Raw genomic sequence first — 26,255 nt, forward strand, 5'->3', positions numbered from 1 at the left:
TACATCCAGACCTTAACATTGGTTTTAAGCTTTATGTTTTAGACTTCAAAATAAGGCATTTATTTGAACTGGAAAATGTATGCTGAACATAATATGGCAAATGCCAGGGATGAAAATACTATCTTTCTCAAGTTGTATTACCAGCCATAAAATGTGTTTACCTTATTGAGAAACCTGCTGACAATGTGGCTTGGTTAATACATTTATGCTGCTTTATGGCCTCATACAAGTGGCAAATTTCCTTAACTGGTCTGTCATTCATTCCAAGATTCTTCACGCAGGAATGTAGATTAAACACTTATGGAGTAAGTCATTTACCAACTAGTGACTTTTGCATTATCTTTGGTGTGCTTTAATTTCTTATATGCCTCTTCTCTAACTAGGTCACAACCTCCTTGAGTATCATACACTATTAAGTTTTCTGGGGATTATGGGTCTTATCTGGAAAATTCATGGTGCCTGATACAAGTGGACTCTATATTATGCAGGGTTTTCCAAAAACAAAATAAAAAATATAAAGTCCAAGGGGCACCTGGGTGGCTCAATGGGTTAAGCGTCTGACTTTGGCTCAGGTCATGATCTCATGGTTCATGGGTTCAAGCCTACATCGGGCTCTGTGCTCATAGCGCAGAGCCTGAGGCCTGCTTAGATTCTGTGTCTCCCTCTCTCTCTGCTCTTACCCTGTTCATGCTCTTTCTCTGTCTCTCAAAAATAAATAAATGTTAAAAAATATATAGGCAAATTAATAATTATTAATTAATAATTAAAACAATTATACTAAACTGAGATATTTAGGATCCAAAATATTATTTTGACAGATAAAAATAGTGGGATTTTGGGGCACCTGGGTGGCTCAGTCAGTTGAGTGTTTGACTCTTGATTTTGGTTTAGGTCATGATCCAGGGTTATGGGATCGAGCCCTGCATCAGGCTCTGTGCTGAGTGTGGAGCCTGCTAAAGATTCTTTCTCTCTCTCCCTCTGTCCCTCTCCCTGTATCATGAGATCTCTCTAAAATAAATTTTAAAAAATAGTAGGATTTTATGCAGGATATTGAAAATACCAACTCAGCTCAGTTAAGCTTATGATTTCATACTACTATTTTCAGAAGGACTAGTGTTCACATGGGACTAGTGTTTCTTGGTTGAAGCTCTTTTTTATTTACTGTAAATTTTGGGTCTGCATTTCACTTGAATGAGACTTTTCAGAAGGAAAAAAAGAATATTACACTATTTCCTACATTATGCCTCTCAACCTAACCATAAGTGACCATTTCTCTCCTCTTTCCAATTTAACGTGTGGCTGACAGCTCATATTTGGGAGATATAAAAGGATAAATAAAAGAGGAGAAAGTGGGAAAGGAAAGATAAAGGAACAAGTTAGAAGAGATGGAGAGAAGAATTGAGACTGTCTAGAGCAGGATGCAGAGGTAAACTTTAAAAAAGAATTTGAGGGTTCATTTTCTTTCATCTTCTGGAGTACAGGAGTACTTCTGCTAGTGTTAGGTGAATTACTTTCACAAAATGATGCTGGTTTTTCCTCTATGGAGTAATGAGCCCTCAAGACCCTCAAGATCTAGAACACCTGGCTCTGGAGAGCATAGGAGACACCTGAAGAACAAAGACATATAGAGCAGAAAAAAAGTGGGAAGGCGCAAAGAAAGGTCAGTGTCCTAGTAACTTCCTCTTTGCCCAGGAAAGCTTTCTTAGTACCTTTCTCCCTGCTCTCCATTGACCGCCAGAGAGAAACAGAGGTGGGCACGGTTATATGGATATGTAAACACGTGAATTCAAGGGTTTCTTTGTTAGTAGTGGCTCAGAGTTTTCACTAATGAAGGGGTGGCAAATACCATTGGCAAGTTTTCCGGGGGAGAAATTCAGAGGCTTATCTCTTAGGAATAACAGGTGGGGAAGTTGAGATTGCCCTTTGTCATCAGTATCATGGGAGGTAAGGTAAGCAGTTTTCTGTGTACTTAACTCTCCACTGGGGTCACAGTCCAGATGGTTGGGAAATGAAAGGTTGGGAAATGAAAGATTTCAAACCTTCTTCATGCTTCAGGGTATTAACTCATTGAAAGTGTGGTTAAATAAATGAGTAAGATAAAATGAAGAATAGTGATTTCAAAGATGACAGAAATATTGTGAATTTGAACAGGCTTATATGAAAATCTGCCAGTCTTTAACGCCATGAGATTTCCCATAAACATTACCAAAGGAATGTCCTATAACACAAAAGCCCATTTAATCTCTTGCCATTTGCTGGTTTACTGTGAACTTGTTCACTTTCTTTGGGAAAATTACTCTTGAACAGTGGTTACTAAACTTCAGTGGGCAATCAGTTTGGAGGACTAGTTAAAACAGATTGCCGGGCCCACCCTCAGAGTTTAAAATACAGTAATTTCCTATTTTATTTAATGGGTTATAATGTTATAATATTATTTATTTTGATGCTCAAATTATCCCTCATTTGGTATCAGGCAGCCACTTCATGCTGGATTCTGTGTTCATTTGATATGTACCCATCATTTCTTGAACACTTCTTTCCTTTCTGGCATAAAGTATTCTAGGCTCATCTTTGACTTTCCCTGCCCCAGTCTTGAAATTAGCCAATTTTCCAAGGAGCTATGTTCCTTTTAGTGGAAAATTGTTTTAAGAAATCAAGATCTGGGCTCTATATATGCTTATGATTGGTGTGTATGTGTGTGTGCATGCATGCGTGACAGAGGTGTTAGGACAAAGCTATTCTCACTTCCAGAGCAAGAGAAAATGGAGATAGACACTTCATTCTATTTTATCCAGTTCTCATGTGGAGTGAAGAACTTTGGTCTTCAGTGTAGGCATTCCTATCCCCTTGGTGTTTTTTTTTTTTTTTTTTTAAGTTTGTTTATTTATTTAGAGAGAGAGAAGGCACACAAGCAGGGGAGGGGCAGAGAGAGAGAGAGAGAGAGAGAATCCCAAGCAGGCTCTGCAATGTCAGCACAGAACCCAACACAGGACTCGATCTCAAGGATCTCAAGAACGATGAGTCTGATGCTTAACTGACTGAGCCACCCAGGTGCCCCTCCCTTGCCATATTTTCAATTATTTCCAGAGTCCCAGAAAGGGAGATGGGGCTGTCATTCACACAGAGAGTACCCAGGGACAGGTAGGGAGCTCTCACTATAGTCTTGTGTTAAACTAGAGCCAACAGAATCAACCAAAGAAAAGATTGCAGCCCTGCCACTGAACGCTTGGTGTTTGGCTGGCTGGGGCAAGCGCAGTAATGGCTGGCTAGCTCGCCTCCCTCCCCTGGCTGACTGAGAGGTCTTCATTCCAAAGAGCAGGCTGTTCACACATGCGCAGTATGCTCCAGGAGCTGGTCACAACAGAAAGCACCAATATCCAAGGACTACTGCAGTCCCACCCCAAATGCTGGACGCCTGGGTGGCTCAGTCGGTTAAGCGTCCGACTGCAGCTCAGATCACGATCTCTCGGTCTGTGAGTTCTAGCCCCACCTTGGGCTCTGGGCTGATGGTTTGGAGCCTGCTTCCGATTCTGTGTCTCTTTCTCTCTCTTTGCCCCTCCCCCGTTCATGCTCTGTCTCTCTCTGTTTCAAAAATAAATAAACGTTAAAAAAAAATTTTTTTTTCAAACGCTGGAGCATCAGTCCTGAGCACTTACGGCTACACTTGAGTCACTCCTGCATCTATCCATCGATGAGAAAGGAAGGAAAAACAGCTCAAACCAGAAGCTTTCACTCTTTTTCTAAATGAAAAATGCTGGCTTTCCCCCCTATTTTTAAAAATTTTAATTCCAGTAGAGTTAACATGCAGTGTTACATTAGTTACAGGTGTACAATGTGTGCTTAAGATTAGGGGGTATGTCACTGTTTTCATGGCCTATGAGTGGCCAGAACTAGAGAATATATGTATGTAAATGTATGATATATATCATAAACATACCCACATATAAATTTGTGTATATATACAGAGTTTTGCATCTATTTATCTACTATTAACATATGTTTATTAGGTATATATTGAAATATATATATAATCATGAATTTGTATTGATACATAAATCCATTTCTAATTCAATACCATGTTTCTATTTTTTTAAAGACACATGGAAGTTATGTAGTTCAAATATTAGCAACAAGTAATATCACACCCCTTCCTTTGAAATACTTGACTTTGTTGCAGTCATCAGTTTTCCTCTTTTGGATAAGAGGTTCCTGACTGTATTCATGCATTTATCTAATATCTGTTTCCCCTAAATGATATTGCTCCCTTCAGAATTAGTACCCTGTACCCTGTAGCTTTTCTTTCTCCATGTTTCTGATGACCTGTTTTGAAATTCTTACGGACTTTGGTTTCTCCTTTTCCAAATTTGTAACTCCCTTCTCCTAGAGTAAGGAACTTGGCTCTCGTTATTCTTATATGTTTACCTGTTCAGTTGCTCATCCTGTATATAACTAATCTCTGATCTTCAGCCCTACACTACCCATGTGTGGACACTCTTCTCTTTTTGCTTGGGCTCTGACTTCCTATTCTAGGCTGCCACTCCATGTGGACACCCTCCTCGCTCAACTCTGGCCCTGAATTCCCACACCAACCAGCCCACACATGCTGCCCCTGTGATCCTTCTGGGTCTCTGAAGGAATGCCCTCCTCTCTCTGCTCTGGCTTTGATTTCTCACATTGGACTGTTTCTTGCCTAGAGGCCTTCCTCACCCGTTTGTTGTGACATTGCATGCCAGGCTGTTCCTCCTTATCGCAGGGATGCCTTATGCACTCTGTTTGGAATCTGACATCTCATGCTAGCCTCTTTTTCACCCCTTGCCCAATAGGGCTCTGACATCTGCTCTGGTCTACTGCTCCTCTCTACCCCCTCTATAGACACCTACCTTGTTCTTCCTTCACTAATGACGTTAGGATTGAAATTTTCAGGAAGGAAAAACCTCAATTAGGTTGTTTGTAATATGGAAAAATGGAGGTTCAGATGCTTATGTGGCTTGTCCAGGGCCACAGAGCAAATTAGAGCTAATGTCAGTACAAGTTCAGGTATTCCTGAGTGTAAGCTGTGTGAGGTCAGGGACCTTGCCTCTCTTGTTCACTGTATCATCTTCAGCATGTAGCATGACATCTGCATTGAGTGGAACAAATGAATAAATGAATTATTCCCTGTTTAGTTCTTTTCCTTTTTCTGTTCCTTTTCGTTATCTTGATTCATATAGGTGTGTGTATATAAAATTGATGTCTATATATTTGCCTATAACCAATAGAGATTCATGCCCTTATATAAATGTCAACATATAAATTTCTGTGCCTAGGAATTACTTGCATTCCATAAATTTCTAGACTTTCTAACTGGATAGTTGGCATATAAGTGAAAATATAAAAGTACTAACAAGCTACGGCCATTTTAACTTCCCAGGATTCCAGCACTTCCATTGAGTGTGGGAAAGAAATATATGAGCATCACCAAAGTCAGTTTTTCAGTCACCAGACTACAGCTCCTTCAAAATATTTGGAACACTACAAGAAAAAAATACCATCATCATATGACAAATACGGGTCCCCATGATCAGTCCCTTTAGTCATCTAAGACCTTCCTGTAGATGATCATGCAGGGAAGTGTTTCCAAAGCACATTCTGAAGATTGGTATCTCTTGAGAAATTCTTCTTGAGAAGAGGTTTCTGTGGTCAACACTGGGAACTTGACAATTCACAATGTATGTGAGGATATTAAAGACTTTAGGAAATTCTAGAGTTCAAGAAACCTATTACCTTTATGTAACCTCCTGTCACTCAAATTTCCTTAACCAGAGATCTCCTCTTTAGGGTAATACCTGCCCAAGTCTCATTTCCTCATTCATGCAGTAGGCAAAAATATCTGTTACATGGGGTTATTGTACAGAATAAATGAGTTAAAGATACACAAAGTACACAGCATAGTGCTTGGTATATTCTAGGCATTTGGTAAGTGCTAATTCCTTTTCTTAGACTTATTTATTTAAAATGATTTCTTTTATTATTGAAAGAATAATAGAGGGGCGCCTGGGTGGCTCAGTCAGCTGAGTGTCCGACTTTGGCTTGGGTCATGATCTCATGGTTTGTGGGTTTGAGCCCTGCATTGGGCTCTGCACTGGCAGCTCAGAGCCTGGAGCCTGCTTTGGATTCTGTGTCTCCTTCTCTCTATGCCCCTCCCCTGCTTGCACTCTTTCTCACTCTCTCTCTCTCAAAAATAAACATTAAAAAATAAAAATAAAAAAGAGAAAGAATAACAGATATGTTCATTATTATTATAATTGAGAAAATATTAAATGCATAAGGTAAAAACCTCAAATCATAAAAGGGGTACAAAATGAAAAATGAGTTTCTTAGATCTTTCAGATTCCCAAGAAGAATTTTTTATGTGCCCTTCTAGACATTTGGTGTGCATAAATATGAAGACATCTCAGAAACATATTTTTAAAAATCTACTCACAGCAATAACAAGGGATTCACATTTGTTTTGTGCCACTGCAGCATTACCTGTAGTTCTTGCATTTTGGGTACATTAATGTGTTTTTCTGAAGTCCTTGGGTGGGGTAAAGGTTAGAGCCTATGTTCATATCCCGTGAAGCTGTATTTTGATAAAATGTTATAGAAAATAGGGGAAATATATAATTGTTTTGGGGGTCGAAAAGTCAGCTTAAATGTGTCCTCTTTTGTAAAATCTTTTGTAATCCACCAAGAACAGGACTCTGGCTGAGGTGAGTATTCATTCATTCATTCATTCAGTTAATGATGGAGAAGGGATAGGGAAAAGAACATGGGCATGAGATGGTCAGAGCTGCTGCAGCAAAGATACCTGCTAACATTGACCCAGATGGTGAATTAGTTTGCTTAGGGCTGCTGGAAGCCAGAAGTCCAAAATCAAGGTGTCAGCAGTGTTGGGTCTTTCTGAAGGCTGGGAGGGAAGGATGTGTCCCAGGCCTCTTTCCTTGGCTTATGGACAGCCATCTTCTCCTAAACTCTTGCCTTTATGCATATCTCTGTGCAAATTTCCTCTTCTTATAAGGACACCAGTTATGTTGAATTAGAGCCTGCTCTAATGACCTCATTTTAACTTGCTTACTTCTGTAATGACTCTATCTCCAAATAAGGTCACATTCTGAGGTACTAGGGGTTAGGACTTCCACATATGGCTTTGTTTAAGTTTATTTATTTATTTTGAGAGAGAGGCAGAGTGAGCAAGGGAGAGAGAGAACCCAAACAGGCTCCATGCTCAGAGCCCAACGTGGGGTTTGAACTCACGAACCATGAGATCATGACCTGAGCCAAAATCAAGAGTCACATGCTTAACCGACTGAGCCACCGAGGTGCTCCAACATGTGAATTTTTAGGGCAGCATAATTCGGCTGATAACAAGTAGGTTGTAATACTGGAATTTAGTGCTCTTCGAAATTCATCCTGTGCTAGTAAAGCCCACTGACCAACTGCAGCTATCAAAATGTGGGCTCCTTTAAAAAATGCAAATATTGGAATCATGTGTGTGTCATTGCTTAAACCACTTGTTGACAAGAAAATCTGTGTGGCCTGAAGCTCCTGTTAGTCTTCCTTTGCTAGATCCTTCTAAAATGAAAGTGCAGGAAGATGACTTGGTTTTCTTTTTTCTGGCTCCCTTCCCCACCTTCTTGCTTGTATGGACATTTACACTTTGACCCTGTTAACTATTCCCTCCCTTCCTTCTTTATTATTCTGAGTTACCTTCTGTTCCCATAATTCCAATCACTTTTTTCTTGTTCTCATTCAGTGAAGGATGAGGAAGTTGCAATCAGAGCATGTACCTTTTATTAGGTGATTCAAACTGCCTCCCGCCTGATTAACCTCAAGAGTCCCAAAACATGAGGACTTCTGCCTGATAGATCACATAAAGGAGGAATTAAAAAAAATTTTTTAGAATAGTTTCTGATTCAGCTTCTTGGCTCAGGAAGAAAGAAGCTAGCTGTTTTTCACCTAGGAGTGGTCTGACTTCTCCATGGCTTCCTGTCATGTTTGTGACCTCAGGGTGCTGGTGGCCACTGTGTGTGGACTGCTGACGGCCATCGTTTTGGGACTGGGCATCTGGAGGATTGTGATTAGCGTTGAGACAGGTAATATCGTTTATGTTTAACTATGTTATGTTTATCTTTAACTGCTATGTTGAACTCAAATCAAGAGAAGTTGTTGAGCCTCTGTCTCTGCTACCTGACACACCAGTACTGCGAATAGCCATGTCTGGGCTAGGGTTGCCTGCCAAGGTGTCGTGTATGACATACAACAGGCAAGGGTCAATTGATGGCTAGCATATGGTTGTACATGCATGAATATGAATATGTGTGTGTGGGCAGGGTGAGGAATTACAAAGTTGACTTAGCCTCTTCTTGCTCTTTTAACACCTGACTGGAAAACAGAATAATCAAATCATTAATAACACATGTTTGGGTTTGTTTAGCTAAATTCGAGAAAGAGAAATAATTATGGACACACACACACACACACACACACACACACACAGATATACAGACATACACACATAATCAAATATGCCCAGAATGGAATTTCATTTTCGGAATGTTCTCACTAGGATGGTAAATAAACTCTTAAGGTTTGTGCATAAAGTTCTCACTCTCTAAGTGTAAAAAACTACTTAAAAAATTAAGAATACTTAGAAAATGATTTTTTCAGGGGTGCCTAGGTGACTCAGCCAGTTAAGATTCTTGATTTTGGCTCAGGTCACGATCTCACACTGTGGTCTGTGAGTTTGAGCCCCATGTAGAGCTCTGTGCTGACAGTATGGAGCCTGCTTAGGATTCTCTCTCTCCCTTTCTCCCTGTCTCTTCCATGCTCATGTTCTCTCTCTCTCTCAAAAATAAGTGCATAAACATTAAAAAAAAAAGAAAATGATTTTTCTGGTTACTCAACAAGTATCTGTTAGTAACTTTCTGTGTGCTAGAAATGACACTGGAAGGTGGGAGGGGGAGCCATGGGTATAAAACAATGGTGTTAGAGGAAAACCCCCAGTAACTCACACTGAAGACTTTCTATAATCCCAGTGCCTGTTCGCTTGGGCTGCAGAGGTTCTCCATGAAGGGATTCAAAGCTGGATGTGCCAACACTCCTTTTGTAATAAACAGAGAAAGATTCTAATAAAACTGAGTAAATAACGGTAAATAATACTAGTCTAGAGAGCAGAAGGAGGGGTGATATGCCGTCTGAGAAGGTACCTGAGGAGGATGGAAGGTTGGGGGAGCCAGGAGAAGCACAATGCATGGCTGCAAAGATCCCATGCTGGAGAGAAAAGGAGTCAAATATATTCACTGTTGATGGAGTGACAGCTGAGATCTCATGGTCCTTCCTTCCCTGCCCCACAGAACATTATTTAGAAAATGTACTAACAGGATTTGTAGAATTAGCATGAGAAAATTTTCCAGAACAAAACCAATAACATTTAAACCTGAGAAAAATGTGTTTCCATTTGTTTTATTTATTTTTGTTTAAAGTTAAAAAATTATGAACTATAGATTTTTACCTCATTAAGGCTGCTAAATTTATAAGACCTTATTTAAAGAGTATACTTTTAAGAAATCTTTTTTCCTCCCTCCTTCCCTTCTTTCCTTTATAGGACATCTACTTTTAAAGGGAAATTTGTGGTGACTTATAATGGAGACAGGTATAATAGAACCATTAAAACAAGGACCAAAGTATTAAACACTATAAGGAAGAAAACAGCAGAAGTTGCTAAAAACAAATACAAAACATATCCCTGAGACATATCCCTGAACTTCCTGAGGGCCAAGACCCCAAACAAAGCATAATAAGCAACAAAAAAACCTTGTTTAACAGTAAAAGCATACCAACTCCTCAAAGAACACAAATGTGTCCTTGCTCTGAATTTTTCTTAAAAAATGTTTTATTTGATTGTAGTTGACACACAATATTACCTTAGTTTCAGGTGTACAACATACTTATTTAACCCTAACAGCTACCTTTGAAGCAGTTATTATTATATCCATGTTACATATGGGGAAACCCAGGCTCCAAGAATCTCTTCAAACTTATGTAGCTAGAAAGTGTTGGGTCTGGATTTGAATCTAGATTATTTTGACTTTAGTATCAATGCTCTTCACTCCTGCACTATTCTGCCTTCCTAGAGGGAAGACAATGGTAACCCAATCAATTAATTCACCTTCAGGTTTAAAAAAATTTTTTTAGGCACCTATGCCTAAAAACCCAAATTCACAAAAAATATGCAGTAACTAGTAGAATGTTTTCTAGGCAAAGTTACGTACTTTGGTAAGTATGCTGTTTGTCTTCAAGTCAATGAGGTCTCCATTATTAATGGTGCTTATAGAGCATAGATTAGTATGCTTCACCTTTAAGCTTTTCTGAGTCTTCAAATGGTGTTTATAGATTTTTGGCTGTGGAGTAACTGCCATAGCTTTGCCACATTCTTCCAGGTTTTGCCAAAGCACCTCCTTCAGCTTTGCAAAGTTGTAGGATTGTCCGCTGTTGATCTTCTAGTCTAGAACAGCAGAAGAAAGTACAGATTCAGACTGCATTGCCTAGAACATTGCCCATTTTCTAACAACATTCATCCTGGTGACTGCCTTTAATGTAAAGATTTCTCACATTCACATAAGCCCCAACATCTAATGGCCATCAAACAAGCTTATCTCTGTCTAATTGCTAAGTGTAATGAGTTATTAAAAAAAAACCAAATTATTGGTTTAAATATCAAACAAATACCTCTAGAATGCCAATGATCTGTGTAGTATAGGAAAACTGTTAATTCTGCTCCTATTACTTAATAAGTCCTCTTGTAAAAGGTCATGGTAAAGCTCCAGTCCAGATGAAGTTGACAGCATTTCATGGGAGTAGACAAGCATGGGAGTAGCAATTCTTTCAGAATTGCTAGAATAGTCTTTGGCATTTTTATGTGCTGCTGCTGAAAACATTAAATAATAATGACCTTTTTTTTCATCAAAGCATCACAATAAGATATATTGTCAAGTATAACACTTTTTCCATTTAGGCTTTCAGAAATAAGATATCCTAGGCTTTTGAAGTTCTGTTTGGTAAAGAAATTTTTCAAAACTTTTGATGACTCTTGGAAGGAGCTCAAGACTTGAACTTCTTCTATGATGATATCTGTTTGCTGGAACATGTCACCCAGAGTTTCACAAAGCCACCTCCCTTATGATTTAGGTCTTAGTTTCAATGTCACCACCTCAAAGAGAACTTTTCTATCCACTCAGTCCAAGGTTATCATTCTATTTGCTCTCTTTCACATGTATTTTGTTCATGGCTTTTATCACCTGGTAATTTCTTATTTGTTTGCTGTCTGTCTCCCCATTCCTAGAATGAAAGCTCTAAGAAACCAGGGACCTGACTTATCAATCTACGTTCTCTGCACCTATATGGGTACCTGGAATACAGTTGCTAGTACATAGCTTATGAGTAAATCAAAGAATCATGTGAAAACCAGAAACTGGACTGAAAGTTGTCAAATAGCTGTATTCAAGAAGTAAATAAATAAATATTAAAAGGAATGTTATTATGGTTTTGTTTACATCAGTTAAGACAGACACCATTTTAGTTTTCTTCCTCTGCCCCAGGCCAGGCAACACTCTGACCATTTCTAGAACTTCCGCTTCATCAGGATCTCCCCTGTTGTGTATGATCTCTTCTGTTTAGCCGTATGATCAACAAAAGGATGCTTTTATGTTGGAGCAAATTGAAGTTTTGCCTGACCTCTAGCCTTTTCACATTAGGCCTTCTTTGTAGAATATCAAGTAATATGTGCCTCATCTGATGTGTTTTCAGAATGGACAACGTAAGGCATTCTATCTCTTTTGGACTTTTGCTCCCAATAGCAAGAACCTTGTGATACAAGAAGCAGTGCAGCTTTTTGGTCCAATCACACTTGATGAAAGTAAAATGAAACATAATTAAGTCTCATTATACATCTTTCCCTTGGCATTTTTCAACTTGAGCAAGGCCTGATGTAAACATAGACAGATGTCCATAATCATAATAGTAGGAGATTTTTTTCTTAACTCTTAGGGAGAATATCTTAACCTTATGACATATTACCATTGATGATTATGCCCTATTGAACCATATCCTATGTCTCTTCTAGATTATAAAACTTCCTCCTTTCTGCAAGCATGAGTGCCTTTCCCACTCTTTCCAGATACCCTGACCTTCATTTCCTATCATGGGCTCACTTAGGCCTCAGGCCAAGAAAAGACTTTAGTAGGTTGCAATATTTCCAAACCCCAAGGTCAAACTTCATAGCATTGAAATTCTTGCACAGTAGGAAATACGGGTTGCGGGGAAAGGTCAAGGAGAGTTTATTGATTCTCAGAAAATAATTTGTACACAGATGCTTGACTTTCATTTTACTCAATTACAGTACTTACTCAAGAGGTAAACTTGTTAATAAATCAAACTCATGGGACTGTTCCTGGAGGACAGATTGTATTTTGGGGTTCGACCAAAGGTCTAGTAAGTGGAGAGCTGTAGTGTTATTTAGTCTTAATCCTGCTGTTGTAAACCTCTCTTCTGCTGTTTTGCCAGTCTCCCTTCTTGCTTCCTCATATAACCATTCTCTAAATTAAGAAAACAATTGCTGTGAAAAGGAAGGGATTTTTTTTTGGAGGAATAAATTTTGTTATGTAATTGGCTGAAGAGCATGAATTATTTTAACATCAGTATTAGTGATGTTTAAATTGCTGATCCCATTCTCAAAGTCACTTTCTCAAATTAAGAAATTTAACACAGGTGGGTTGACTTAGTAGATTTTTCCTTGATTTCCAGGTATTAGATATTTTTACTTAAAATACTGAATACAACCACCATCCATAGATCTTTTGATAGCATATTTTATTGAAGAACATCGAGTATAGAATGTGGTGATTAGGAGTGTGCACATGAGAGTCGGGGAAAAATGTACATAAACAGGGGCAAAAAAAAAAAAAAAAACAACACCTCTGGAGCCAGACTGCCTTGTTGAAATGCCAATGCTACCACTTACTGAGTAAACTTGAGCAAATTACTCAACATTTCTGTGCTTCAGTTTTGCTATTTATGGGAATCATAATAAACCTATCTTTCAGGGCTGTCAGCTATTTATGGGAATCATAATAAACCTATCTTTCAGGGCTGTCATTAAATGATTAAATGAGTTACTACATTTATGGGTTTAAGATGACATTTAGGACACTATAAGCACTCAATAAATATTAGCTGTTATTTTTAACTTATGAATTTTTAGATAGTTTAGTGCATAGTTTTCTCTGCTCCTTGAATTATACCTTGAATGCATGCCATTGACCTAGATGGGACCTTTGGATTGAAACTCACCTTATCAAACTGAAGGTCTACTACAGGCTTAATCATTAAGTTCAACTGATTAAAACAGAAACAGAAACATTTCTTCAACGTTTATTTATTTTTGGGACAGAGAGAGACAGAGCATGAACGGGGGAGGGGCAGAGAGAGGGAGACACAGAATCGGAAACAGGCTCCAGGCTCTGAGCCATCAGCCCAGAGCCCGACGCGGGGTTCGAACTCACGGACCGCGAGATCGTGACCTGGCTGAAGTCGGACGCTTAACCGACTGCGCCACCCAGGCGCCCCAGAAACAGAAACATTTCTAAGAATTGTTATATCTTCCTGCATTAAAAAAAATTATGCTACACCATCAGGGAAAATTTTATTAAAATATTTAATCAGTTTATTGAAATATGTAACCAGGTATTTCATACAGAACAACTTCTACCTTAGGTAAAAACTATGTATATTTTGTTTACATTCTTTAGGTTTCTTTTCACAGTAGAATAAACTTTCCTAAATATTGTCCTCTCATTTAAGAGGAATCTTTATTCTCATCCAAATATTTCAAATTCATGGTCTGGGACAAATGACAGATGCCAGGATTTTAAAACCCTAAAGAATTGGAGCCAGATACTAGAGTCTCCTGCTGGAATTTCTTTGACTAAGGAAGAGCATTTTTATTCCCACCCTTAATTAAACTAGACTTTTCAGAACAGATTCTAATTTTGTTTAGTTTAGGGAAAGAAATGAAATTCATGTTTTCCATTTGGCATTTTTAATATTTTATGCTACTTTCTCAAGCAGCATGAAGTGTGTTACGTACGTTCTACATTTAATTTTCCATGATGTGTGGTAAAGATATTGAAAATAGGACTCATATTTCTGGAAGTACTGCTTATTATAATGTAAGAAAATGTAGAAAAATGTTAATATTATACTGGTGTTATAAAAGAAAAATAAATACTACTATTAAACACATGCCAGCGTATGAATCCTCAAGTTGAAGCTGATGCTCTCCATCCCTGTTTTCCCTGTGGTAAAGGCAGCACTTGTAGGGTGGAGCTGGAGCACTTGATTAGTAACCAAAAGATCTGAGTTAACTCCACTCAGCTGTCAACTAGTTATTGATCTGGAACAAGTTACCCTTTATGCAGAATATACTCTTTATGTGGAATGTACTCTTTATATAGAATGCGGATGTTGGGCTAATGAATAGCTAAGTGTCATTTTTATAAGTCCATAGGTTTAAAAACTAGTTAAATGAAACAAACAAAGCACTTAATCCTTCAGGGTCTGTCTTTCTTTACTTAAAATACAGAGGCTTAAAAATACCAATACTCCCTTTGCTATATTTTGTGGGTAATTAGGCATTTCAGGGGACAGGGTCTTGACCTGGGGTGGGGGCAAAAGGTGTTAAAAATGGGATTGTAACAGAGGAGTGGTAGCTCAGCTTGGGCTCGATACCCTCAACCAAATTGCAAACGTCAAAGAAGCCAGTCAGCAAACATTTGTTGTACTGTCTATGCATCTGTCATTAAGCTGGGCCTGGAGACAAAACAAATAAAAATAAATAAATAGAAAAGAAAGTAAATTCTAAGAAAGGCTGTTTGGCAGTAATGAAAATAAGAACAAATTAATGGAATGGAAACAAAACAAGAATGGAGATCAACAAAACCAAAAGCTAGTTTTTTGAAAAGATGAATTTAAGACGATAAATATCCCGCGAGATTTGTCAAGACGAAAAGGTATATAAGCAACATGTGCAAAAGTAAAGCGGATCACAACACAGAGAAGCAGGATGATAGACAAGATTTAAGCAAAAGCTAAGACAGCACGCTGACCCAGAGCCCGCATCTCTCCTTCCGGGGTTTGCGTCCTTGCATCCGGGTCCCCAGCTCCCCTGCTGGGCTTATAGGGAGATTTTGCTCACCTCACTTCGCCCCGGTGGTGGCAGTGCTTACCTGGCCTTGAGGGTGGCTGTTGGCTCGGGTGTCGGTGGGTGGCAGCACAAGGCGTCCTTGGGCCTGGGACCCTACCAGGCATGAGGACAGAGTGGGGCGGGTGCATGTCACAGTCTGAAGTAGAACTCCGAGGAATGCACAGTTCCTAAATTCAGACCTGGACTTCCAGGTCCTTAGGAAGGTATGATTATCCTGGCATTAGAATCAAGCACGTAGACTTTATTTAGCAGTTTGTGAGCTTAATTCACAAGTTTTACATCTACTTTTATATAAATGGTATATGGGTCTTCATTGTACTTTGTTCCAGGCCCTGCATAGAGTTGCATTGCTAGTGAAAATACAAGTCAATACAACCCCTATAAGGGCAAGCTGGAAATAAATGTCAAAATGACAAAGGTGCACTCTTTGGCTCAGAATTGCAATTCTGGGAATTCATTCTCCATATGAATTTGTGCAATGTACAGTGCAATTTTGAGACAATTGAAAACAACATGTGTCCATCAATAAGGGGTCAGTTAGCTAAATCAGGGTTTATTATGGTGGACTATAATGCAGCTGTAAAAGAAGAGGTGGAAGTTTTCTATGAACTGCTGTGGAAAGATTTTGGACATTCATTGTAAGGTGCAACAGCAAGCTACAGAAAAGAGGATGAAAATAAGTATAGATTCATATTTGCTTGTACTGAAAAAAGAAAGATGGGAAAAAATGAATAGAAATTATTACTTGTGTATATTTATGGATGGGAGAAAGGTTATGTACTTTGTATGTTATTTTCATTTTCCAACTCTGTGAATGTATTACCTATTAAAATATATACTAAAGAAGTGATTAAAAAATCAATAAAGTCATAAGCAAATACCATGCAAATATCCTAGCTAATATAAAAACTTTGCCCAAGTAGCAATTTTCTAAAAAATTATAAATGACCAAATTTACCCCCAAAGGAAGAAAAAAAAACCTAAATCGAACTGTAACCATTAAAATAGTCGAATCAGGGAGCCTGGGTGGTTCAGGCATCTTGATTTTGGCTCAGGTCATGATTTCATGGTTCATGAGTTTGAGCCCTGTGTCAGGCTCTGAGCTGACAGTGCAGAGCCTGCTTGGGATTTTCTCTTTCCTTCTCTCTTTGTCCCTCCTCCCCCAAATAAAATAAATAAACTTAAAAAAAAGTGGTTGAATCAATAGTAAAAACCAAAACAAAACAAAAACTGCAGCAAATGCTATGTATTGATTATCTTAGATATAATAATAGTATAAAATATGATGTAAAAGATAAACGACAATTTCAATATAGTGTTAACCTCTGGGTATGGAGAGAAAGGAATGTTGATAGAAAGGAGTAGAAGGGGTTTCAACTCTTCCTGTAAAGTTTTATTACATATTTTTTAAAAAGTCTGAAGCAAATCTGAGAGAAAGTTCCTAGCTTTTAAAACTGGCTTTGGGGTAGTGGGGGATGTTTTATACTCTGTACTTTGTGTACTTGAAATATTCTACAATTTAAAAAGATTCACATAAGGGCACCTGGGTGGCTCAGTCAGTTAAGCATTGGGCTCTTGATATTAGTTCAGGTCGTTATATCACAGTTCATGGGTTCAAGCCCTGCACTGGGTTCTGCGCTGATGGCTGGAGCCTGCTTGGGAATCTCTCTCTCCCTCTCTCTCTGCTCCTCCCCCACTCTCACGCATTCACCCTCTCTCAAAATAAATAAACAATAAATAAATATTCACACATTTCCTTGGTTACATGGAGAAGTTTGTCATATAACAATTACAATTAAATCTCTCTTGGTAGATCTTAAGCTCTTTGAGATCTGGATCCATATCTTATATTTTTATACCAATGACTTGATTTTTAGAGAAGTTTCAGGCTACAGTAAAATTTTTTTTTTAATTTTTTTTTTCAACATTTATTTATCTTTGGGACAGAGAGAGACAGAGCATGAACGGGGGAGGGGCAGAGAGAGAGGGAGACACAGAATCGGAAACAGGCTCCAGGCTCTGAGCCATCAGCCCAGAGCCCGACATGGGGCTCGAACTCACGGACCGCGAGATCGTGACCTGGCTGAAGTCGGACGCTTAACCGACTGCACCACCCAGGCGCCCCAAGGCTACAGTAAAATTAAGCAGAAAATATAGAGTTCCTATTTATTCCCTCTCACATCACTGCTTCCCCTCCATATCTTCCTTTATTATTAATATCTTACCCTACTGGGTTGCTTTTGTTATATAATGAATGAACCAATATTGATACATTATTAATTAAAATGCATCTTACATTAGGGTTCATTCTTTGCGTATACAAATTTGGTGGATTTTGACAAATATAATGACATGTATCCACTGTTACAGTATCATACAGAATAGTTCACTTGCCTAAAATTCCCCTTTGCTTCACCTATTCATCCTTCTCTCCCTCTCCCAACCTGCCAGTCATTTTACTGTTTCTATAGTTTTGCCTTTCTAGAATGTCATATTTAAATTTTTTTAACGTTTATTTATTTTTGAGAGTGAGAGAGACAGCAAGCATGAGTGGGGGAGGGGCAGAGAGAGAGGGAGACACAGAATCCGAAGCTGGCTCCAGTCTCTGAGCTGTCAGCACAGAGTCCAATGAGGGACTTGAACTCATGAACTGTGAGATCATGACATGAGTTGAAGTTAGATGCTTAACTGACTGAGCCACCCAGGAGCCCCTCCAGAATATCATACTTAGAATCATATAGTGTGTAGCCCTTTCAGCCTGGCTTCTTTAACTTAGCTAAAAGTATTTAAGATTCCTCCATATCTTTTGGGGGCTTCATAGCTCATTTCTCTTTATGGCTGAATAATATTCCATTGTATGGATATGCCACAGCTTTTTAAAAAAATCCATTTACTTGGTGATGAGTGACGAGCATTTTTTCATGTGTCTGTTAACCATCTAGATGTATTCTTTGGAAAATGTCTGTTCATGTCTTTTGCCCATTTCTTCACTGGATTATTTGTGTTTTTTGGGGTGTTAAGTTTGGTAATTTCTTGATAGATTTTGGATACTAATCCTTTATCGAATATGTCATTTGCAAATATCATCTCCCATTCTGTCAGTTGCCTTTTAGTTTTGCTGATTGTTTCCTTTGCTGTGCAGAAGCTTTTTATCTTGATAAGGTCCCAGTAGTTCATTTTTGCTTTACTTTCCCTTGCCTCTGGAAACATGTCAAGTAAGCAGTTGTTGTAGCTGAGGTCAAAGAGATTGTTGCCTATATTCTCCTCTAGGATTTTGATGGCATCCTGTCTTATATTTAGGTCTTTCATCCATTTTGAGTTTATTTTTGTGTATGGGGTAAGAAAGTAGTCCAGGCTCATTCTTCTGCATCATTCATCATCAGGGAAATACAAATCATACATCATAACAAATTGGGATTTATTCCAGATATGCAAGGCTAGCTCAACATTTGAAAATCAATTAATGTAATTCATATCAACAGGCTAAAAAAGAAAAATCACACGATCATATCAATAAATACAGAAAAAAGCATTCAACAAAATCCAACTACCATTCATGTTAAAAACTCTTAGCAAAGTGAAAATATAGGGGAACTGCATCAACTTGATACAGAACATCTACAAAAACCATAAACTCAATCTCATACTCAATGGTAAGAAATGAGATGCTTTCCCCTAAGATGAGAACATGTTATAAAGGAAGAGAAGGAGGATTGAGAATACTGTATTATGTTATAAATTTTTCTATACATTGTTGGGTTTGATTTGCTAATAATTTGTTGAGGAGTTTTGACTTTACATTCATGAGAGATATTGATATGTAATTTTCCTTTTTTGTAATGTCTTTATCTAATTTTGGTATTAGAATAATGTTGGCCTCATAGAATGAGTCAGGAAGTGTTCCTTTTGCTTCTGTTTTCTAGAAGAGAGTGTAAAACATTGATACCAGTTTTTCCTCAAATGTTTGGTAGGATTCAGCAGTAAATCCACCTGGGGCCTGATGCCTATTGTTCTGGAAGGTTATTGATTATTGATTCAGTTTCTTTATCAATATAGGCCTATTCAGATGATCTATTTCTCCTTGTGTGAGTTCAGTAGATTGTGTCCTTCAAGGACTTGGTCCATTTCATCTAGCTTATCAAATTTGTGGGCATAGGCTATTCATAATATTTATTTTTTTTATTAAAAAAAATTTTTTTTTTTCAACGTTTATTTATTTTTGGGACAGAGAGAGACAGAGCATGAACAGGGGAGGGGCAGAAAGAGAGGGAAACACAGAATCGGAAACAGGCTCCAGGCTCTGAGCCATCAGCCCAGAGCCTGACGCGGGGCTCGAACTTACGGACCGCGAGATCGTGACCTGGCTGAAGTCGGATGCTTAACCGACTGCGCCACCCAGGCGCCCCTCATAATATTTCTTTATTGTTCTTTTAATGTTCATGGGATCAGTAGTGATGCCTCTTTTTCATGTCTGTTATTTGTGCCTTCTCTTTTTTTTTATGGTTAGACTGTCTACAGGTTTATCAATTTGAATGATCTTTACAAATAGCGAGCTTTTGGTTTCATTGATTTTGTCTATTAATTTCCTGTTTTCAACTTCATTGATTTTTGCTCTGATTTTTAATTATTTCTTTAAAAAGAAAGTGGACTTAGATTAGTTGTAAATGTATACTGCAACCTCTACAGTAACCACCAATTTATTTATTTATTTATTTTGAGAGAACAAGTAGGGGAGAGGGGCAGGGGCAGAGGAAGAGAGAGAAAGAATCCCAAGCCGGTTCCATGCTCAGTGCAGAGCCAGACACAGGGTTCAATCCTGTGACCCTGGGATCATGACCTAAGCCAAAATCTGGTCAGACACTCAACTGACTGAGCCACCCAGGAGCCCCCCAAAATGTATCTTTTAAGTTTATCTATTTTGAGAGAGAGAGAAAGAGAGAGTGAATGGGGGAGGGGCAGAGAGAGACAGAGAATCCCAAGCAGGCTCCTTGGGAGCCTGACGAGGTGCTCAGTCTCACAAACCATGAGATCATGACTTGAGCCCAAATCTAAGGTTGGACACTCAACTGACTGAGCCACCCAGGTGTCCCTAATCTAAGTCCACTTTCTAATATCTCTGTGGTCTCATAAGTAGTGCCAGGACCTCATAATACAGTATTCCCAATTCCTCCTTCTCTTCCCTTACATTTTTTTCTGTCCTTTATTTCATTTTTCCATAAGCTATAATCACCTCATATGTCATTGCTATTATTATTTTGAATAAACTTATCTGTTAGATCAATTAAGAATAAAAAAACTAGGGGCGCCTGGGTGGCTCAGTCGGTTAAGTGTCTGACTTTGACTTAGGTCATGACCTCATGGTTTGTGAGTTCAAGCCTCACCTCGGGCTCTGTGCTGACAGCACAGAGCCTGGAGCCTGCTTCAGATTATGTGTCTCCCTCTCTTTCTCTGCCCCTCCCCCACTTGTACTCTGTCTCTCTCTCTCAAAAATAAACATTAAAATTTTTTTTTAAAAGATCTCTCTAGACTCTTGCAGGATAAATCTCCTTGGCTTGGTCTATAAACCCACTCATAATCCAGTCGATGTCCTGCTATTACTTCACATAGGACTAATATTCCTTATTTGTTAAACTTTGCTATGTTCCTTGGACACATCAGAACTTTCCATTTTGTGATTTTGCACTCTGTATCCCACCTATTTGGGGCCATCCTTTTTTATCTGGCTTTTCTAGTTTTAGTCTTAAAATCTGACTCAAATACCACCTCTTCTGGAAAGTCATCGCTGGATAAATTGCCTCTGTCCTCAACATCTCTCTTCTGTGTTCTTAAAGCATGTAAAAATCTGCATGTTGACTTAGGTGCCTTATATGCCTGCCTATCTATTTATCTACTATCTATCTATCATCTATCTAATCTATATAATTGCCTGTTTCCCTCCGTAGATTCTAATGTCCTTGTTCAAAGTATTATGTCTTTTAAATGTAGCTTTTTGGTATTCATAACCTGTCATAAGTATTGTATATCCTGTGTAAATTCTCTATATATTTTTGTTGATGATGATGTTACAAAAAATACTTCTCCAGTGCTACTCAAGGTGATTGTTTTACATGTAGAAATTGAAGGCCACACATCCAAAAGGAGAAACTGATTAGCCAGTTTGTGAAGTATTCTATTATTTATTGTTTTTTTAGGAACATTAACCCCCACAGCAAACACCACAATAGAGTTCTGCAGGAATGGTGGAACCTGGGAAAATGGCAGATGTGTTTGTCCAGAAGAGTGGAGAGGATGGAGATGTACAATCCGTAAGTTACTTGGGATGGCACTAGGGTATGAGATTTAGGTGGCTCGTGTTAATAAGGACAACAGCAAAGTTTTTCAAATGATTCTGTTAATGATTTAGTAACAATGGGTTTAATAATGATGGCTTTAACATGTGTTTGTAGCTTAATAGTAAAAGCTGAGTATTCTTTTTGGGCTATTTACTTGTATGTTCAATATACCTAGTATGTTTCCCAACTATCAAGTTTCTCTGTAAACTGACAGATGCTTTTCCTTCTGGTTGCACTGTCTACTTCAGGGCAATGGGTGATATGGTTTTCTCAGGTCCTTCTGGTTGTTGATATGCTATATTACCCCATTTCGAAGATCACAATTCTAATATATTTAACTTTTCTGAAACCAAGGTACATCTTCCTAACTATATATGTAGATGAAGTTTTTGTCTTTTCATCCTTTCTCTTGATGAGATGTTGTAAAATTAGTGGTTTTACTTCAGACAGTGCTCTCTCAGAATCAAAGTCAAAGCTACTTCTTTTTTTAATTGAAGTATAATTGACACACAATGTTACATTAGTTTCGTGTGTACAACATAGTGATTCAACAACTCTACCCATCATGCTATGTTCACCACAAGGGTAGCTACCATCTGTCACCAAACAATGCTAGTTCAGTACCATTGACTTTATTCCCTGTGCTGTACCATTCATCCCAGTGACTTATTTACTCCATAACTAGAAACCTGTATCTCCCACTTTCCTTCACTCATTTTGCCAATTCCCCCTGGCAACCCCTCTGGCAACCACTCTGTATTTATGCATCTGTTTCTGTTTTTTATTTGTTTATTCATTTCGTTTATTAGATTCTACATATAAGTGAAGTAATATGATATTTTTCCTTTTCTGTCTTACTTATTTTACTTACCCTCTAGGTCCATCCATGTTATTGCAAATGGCAAGGTCTCATTCTTTTTTATGATTAAGATTCATATATATATGTATATATATATGAATATTCCCAGAAAATATATATATACATATATATACGTATATATATTTCTTTATCCACTCATCTACTGACAGATAGTTAACGTTGCTTTCTTGTCTTGGATATTGTACATAGTGTTTCAAAGCTACATCTTCATCTACAGTATGCTTTCCAATACTCTGTACACTTTGTGCTCCCTGCTTAGGATCCAGAGCCCTAGAAATGCATTCCTACCATTTCCTGCACTCCTACAAGCCAGTATATCTCACATGCTCCATGACTTTGGTCTTTTTGCTTTGACCCACATCCTCATGATGCCCTTTGGTAGTAAAGATAATAAAGATATAGGCTCTATATCTTTAATTTTCAAGATTGCAACTAATTTGATTATACTATCCTTTTTGATGTGTTAGTGATTACATCCTACCTCTACCAGGTTATATATTGTGCACATTTTAACTAGAAGACATTATCTAACATACTAATTTTTCTAATGGTATTAATATTAACTCAACCAGATAAAAAAGTATGAAATTCTTGGCAGGTCAGTGAGTCCTAAAGTTTTCTATTATCCTTCAAATTATACTGAATAGGTTTTGAACTTTGTGTTTTATCTGGTTTGAAATTTTAAAAAGAAAATTATAATTTATGATGAAAAAAATATATTTTCTTTTCATCATAGCTTATTTCTGTGAAAGCAGTACCTCTGATGGTTTAACTTTTGCCAGAATTCCGGTGGGAAAATATGGATCTTCCCAGCAAACATGTGGTGAGAACACTTTAAATGGTATGTGTTTTTCCAAACGTCTCCTCTGTGTAAGCATATTAATCGCTATGCTGGGTCATACCTATCATTCCTCCAACCAGTATTAAGTTCCTGGAAGAGGCATCAAAGACGGCTTTGTGGAACAGTTTGCCTCCCTTTCATGATACCCGTGTTCCAAGTTTAGGATGCAATTTCACATAATTCTAATTCTCCTAAAAACTATAATATGGATCAGTTAAAAATTCCTTTTACTCCTTCTCGCATTGGTTTATTTCCCCAGTTTACTCTATGTCCTTGAATTTAATCATGTTAATATCTGCTTGTGGAGTTTTATAACTTGTCTGAATATTAAACATTAGCTATAGATTTGTACCATATCTACTTTCAGACTTCATCTTTCTAGGTAGAGATGCTGTTAAGTTTGTCCACAGTTGGTAGTACTTCATCTCCTTGGTAATTTTAGTTAGCCATCTTGGAACATTCTCTAGATTCATCATACCTTTCTTGAAGCATGACAACCTTGTGTGCATAGAGACATTCCAAGAATAAAGGCACAAATAACATTTTTTAAATGTCTATGCTCCCTGACGATATCCAGGATTTTGATGACTTATTTCAATGCTGCATTGGGTAATATCTTCTGAGAGTAGCCCTTAAAAATTCATAGGTTCCTTTCCTAACAGCTTAGAACCCATTATGCTGTATAATTTTCTCTCAGTGTTTACCTGAACTTTGTTTGCATTGATTTTCCTTTGACCACTCCTCCTATCTCTCACATCTTCTTGCAGGATATCATCATTTCCTGCAGCACTGGATATCTGAATAACAGCCAATTCTAGATCATTTATGAAAATGTTTGATAGAACTTCAGTCAGTAATAACCCTGGGGAGAATTTCACATTTTATATAGATATTTATTTTTGTTTATGTCATGCTCTTTGAAATGCTACAGTACTTATAGGTACTGGTCTTTCCCCTGTGTTTCTTTATCTTATTTATTCTAAGAGATTATGTAAACCAGTATTCCATTTGCAGAGTCCAAATTGCCTTTGCCCACATATATCATGCCTACTCAAATCTTCATGATCCTATTCTTTACATATGTCCTTATAAGGCTAGAGCCTCTTGATTAAAAGCTCAGAAGGTGAAAGACATGGGGCTTCGTGTATTGGTACTTACTTTTTATAATGTATGTCCATGGATACTTACCGTCTTAATTTTTATATGTTTTGTTTGTGTTAAATATTTCATTATAACTTGTAAAAGAGATACAACTACAAAAAATAACTATGTGCTACCCAATCTGGAACAGTAAAAATGTCAGTAACATATGCATCAAGGGACATCACTCTTGTTTGATTTTTTTAAATGTTTTTGGGACAAGGGAATCACCATCTTTAATTTGGTTCTTTTATTTGGTTATTTTTATTTTCTCAGCAACTATTGTGAAAAGGTTTATTTTACTTACCTTTAAATTTCAGATTGAGCCCATAAAATAATTTTAAGGATATAGATTCCAACTATTGGCAAATGTGTGTTTAGTTTTATATTAAGAATTACTTCTGAATTATTCACTTTTATACAACAAATGACCAAGATATTTTCAATGATTTTGCGTAGGTAGATTCATACTTGTAGGAGGTGATTTTATTTGTTAACAGCTTCTTAAGCTTTGTTCACAGGAGAACACTGAATTAGGGAGGCTTAGTGATAATTATAAGAAATAAACCTAATGATTCATGAGTATTGAAAGCCAACCAGGTATCAAATAGGTGCTACAATATAGTAGCACTCTTTGCCTTTCAGTTTACTCAGATTTGGATAAAGAAGGAAAGATCAATATGTAATTCATTATATAGTAGGAATTTTTCATATTGTTTCCCATCTCTTCAACCCTCATCACATCCAATTCAAAGCCCTATGTCCCTAGTTGCTGGAAGGCAAATCTTCCTTGCAGACTTCAAAGGAAGGAAATAGTTTTGAATTCCAGATTTAAAAAATAAGACAAGTGATATCTGCCTTTAAGATTCCTGTAGTAACTGGCCGATTCACTTTTCCATTCCTGTATATCAAACTACCCCAAATTTCGTGGCTTAAAAGAATTAATGATTTAGATTTTTCATAGTTCTGTGGGTTGATTGTGGCAGCTGGAGTCCTAAATGGCAAGACTGAAGGGCCTCAGTTCTCTTCCACATAGCCTCTTATTCTCTAGTAGATTGGAGCTGCTTCCTTATTCACCAGTCTCAGGACAGTGTTCCAAGGGGGTGAAGGCTGAAACTTCATCTTCTTGAGGCCAGGTTCTGGAGCTCTCACAGAACATTCTCTTGGTCAACGCCAGTTTTAAGTCCAGGCTCAATTCAGGAAAAGGAGGAATAGACTCCACCTTTTGGCGGGAAAAGCAGCTAAATCACACTGAGATGGAGGTGTGTATAGGGGCAGATTGTTGCTAGTGGCCATGTTTGCAAACACTTGTTTTGTTTTGTTTGCTTCTTTTTATTAAAGTGGGCTATCCAATAGCTACTCGGATGTGCACTATTTCTATATATGGAGAAATAGTATTAGAAAATGTGACAAAAGGAAATTGCGATGAAAATCTGGAAACCCTGGAAAACAAGGTATGCCCTATGGTCCATGTTCTGGGTAACTGGAAAAAGTTTGGATTCTGTATACTCTCTGTTCTTTAGATACCTGATGGTCAGATCTATGCTTTTTAAACATTTTTAAAATTTTTATTGTTATTATTTTTTAATTTTGTTTTTACTTTTGAGAGAGAGATTGCAAGCGGGGGAGGGGCAGAGAGATAGATTGAGAGAGAAAGGGAGACACAGAATCTGAAGCAGGCTCCAGGCTCTGAGCTGTCAGGACAGAGCCCGATGCAGGGCTTGAACTCATGAACCGTGAGATCATGACCTGAGCCGAAGTTGGACACTTAACTGACTGAGC

At 37.9% G+C, this 26,255-nt stretch overlaps 1 protein-coding gene across 3 annotated transcripts in view; it reads left to right on the plus strand.

The window, feature by feature from the left end:
• ADGRG7 (adhesion G protein-coupled receptor G7) overlaps window positions 1-26,255 on the plus strand; it is a 97,691-nt gene that overhangs the window by 11,022 nt on the left and 60,414 nt on the right. The window contains exons 1-4 of one of the 3 annotated variants that reach the window (XM_045501795.1): window positions 7,586-8,114; window positions 21,472-21,585; window positions 23,229-23,333; window positions 25,815-25,927. In XM_045501795.1, the coding sequence (XP_045357751.1) occupies window positions 8,000-8,114; window positions 21,472-21,585; window positions 23,229-23,333; window positions 25,815-25,927 (447 nt within the window). In that variant the 5' untranslated portion in view covers window positions 7,586-7,999. Of the gene's footprint in view, window positions 1-7,585; window positions 8,115-21,471; window positions 21,586-23,228; window positions 23,334-25,814; window positions 25,928-26,255 lie in introns of those variants that run through there. The other 2 variants (XM_045501796.1, XM_045501797.1) reach the window with 2 other exon arrangements.

Source organism: Leopardus geoffroyi, chromosome C2 (assembly GCF_018350155.1).
Source record: "Leopardus geoffroyi isolate Oge1 chromosome C2, O.geoffroyi_Oge1_pat1.0, whole genome shotgun sequence".
Classification (NCBI taxonomy): Eukaryota; Metazoa; Chordata; class Mammalia; order Carnivora; family Felidae; genus Leopardus; species Leopardus geoffroyi.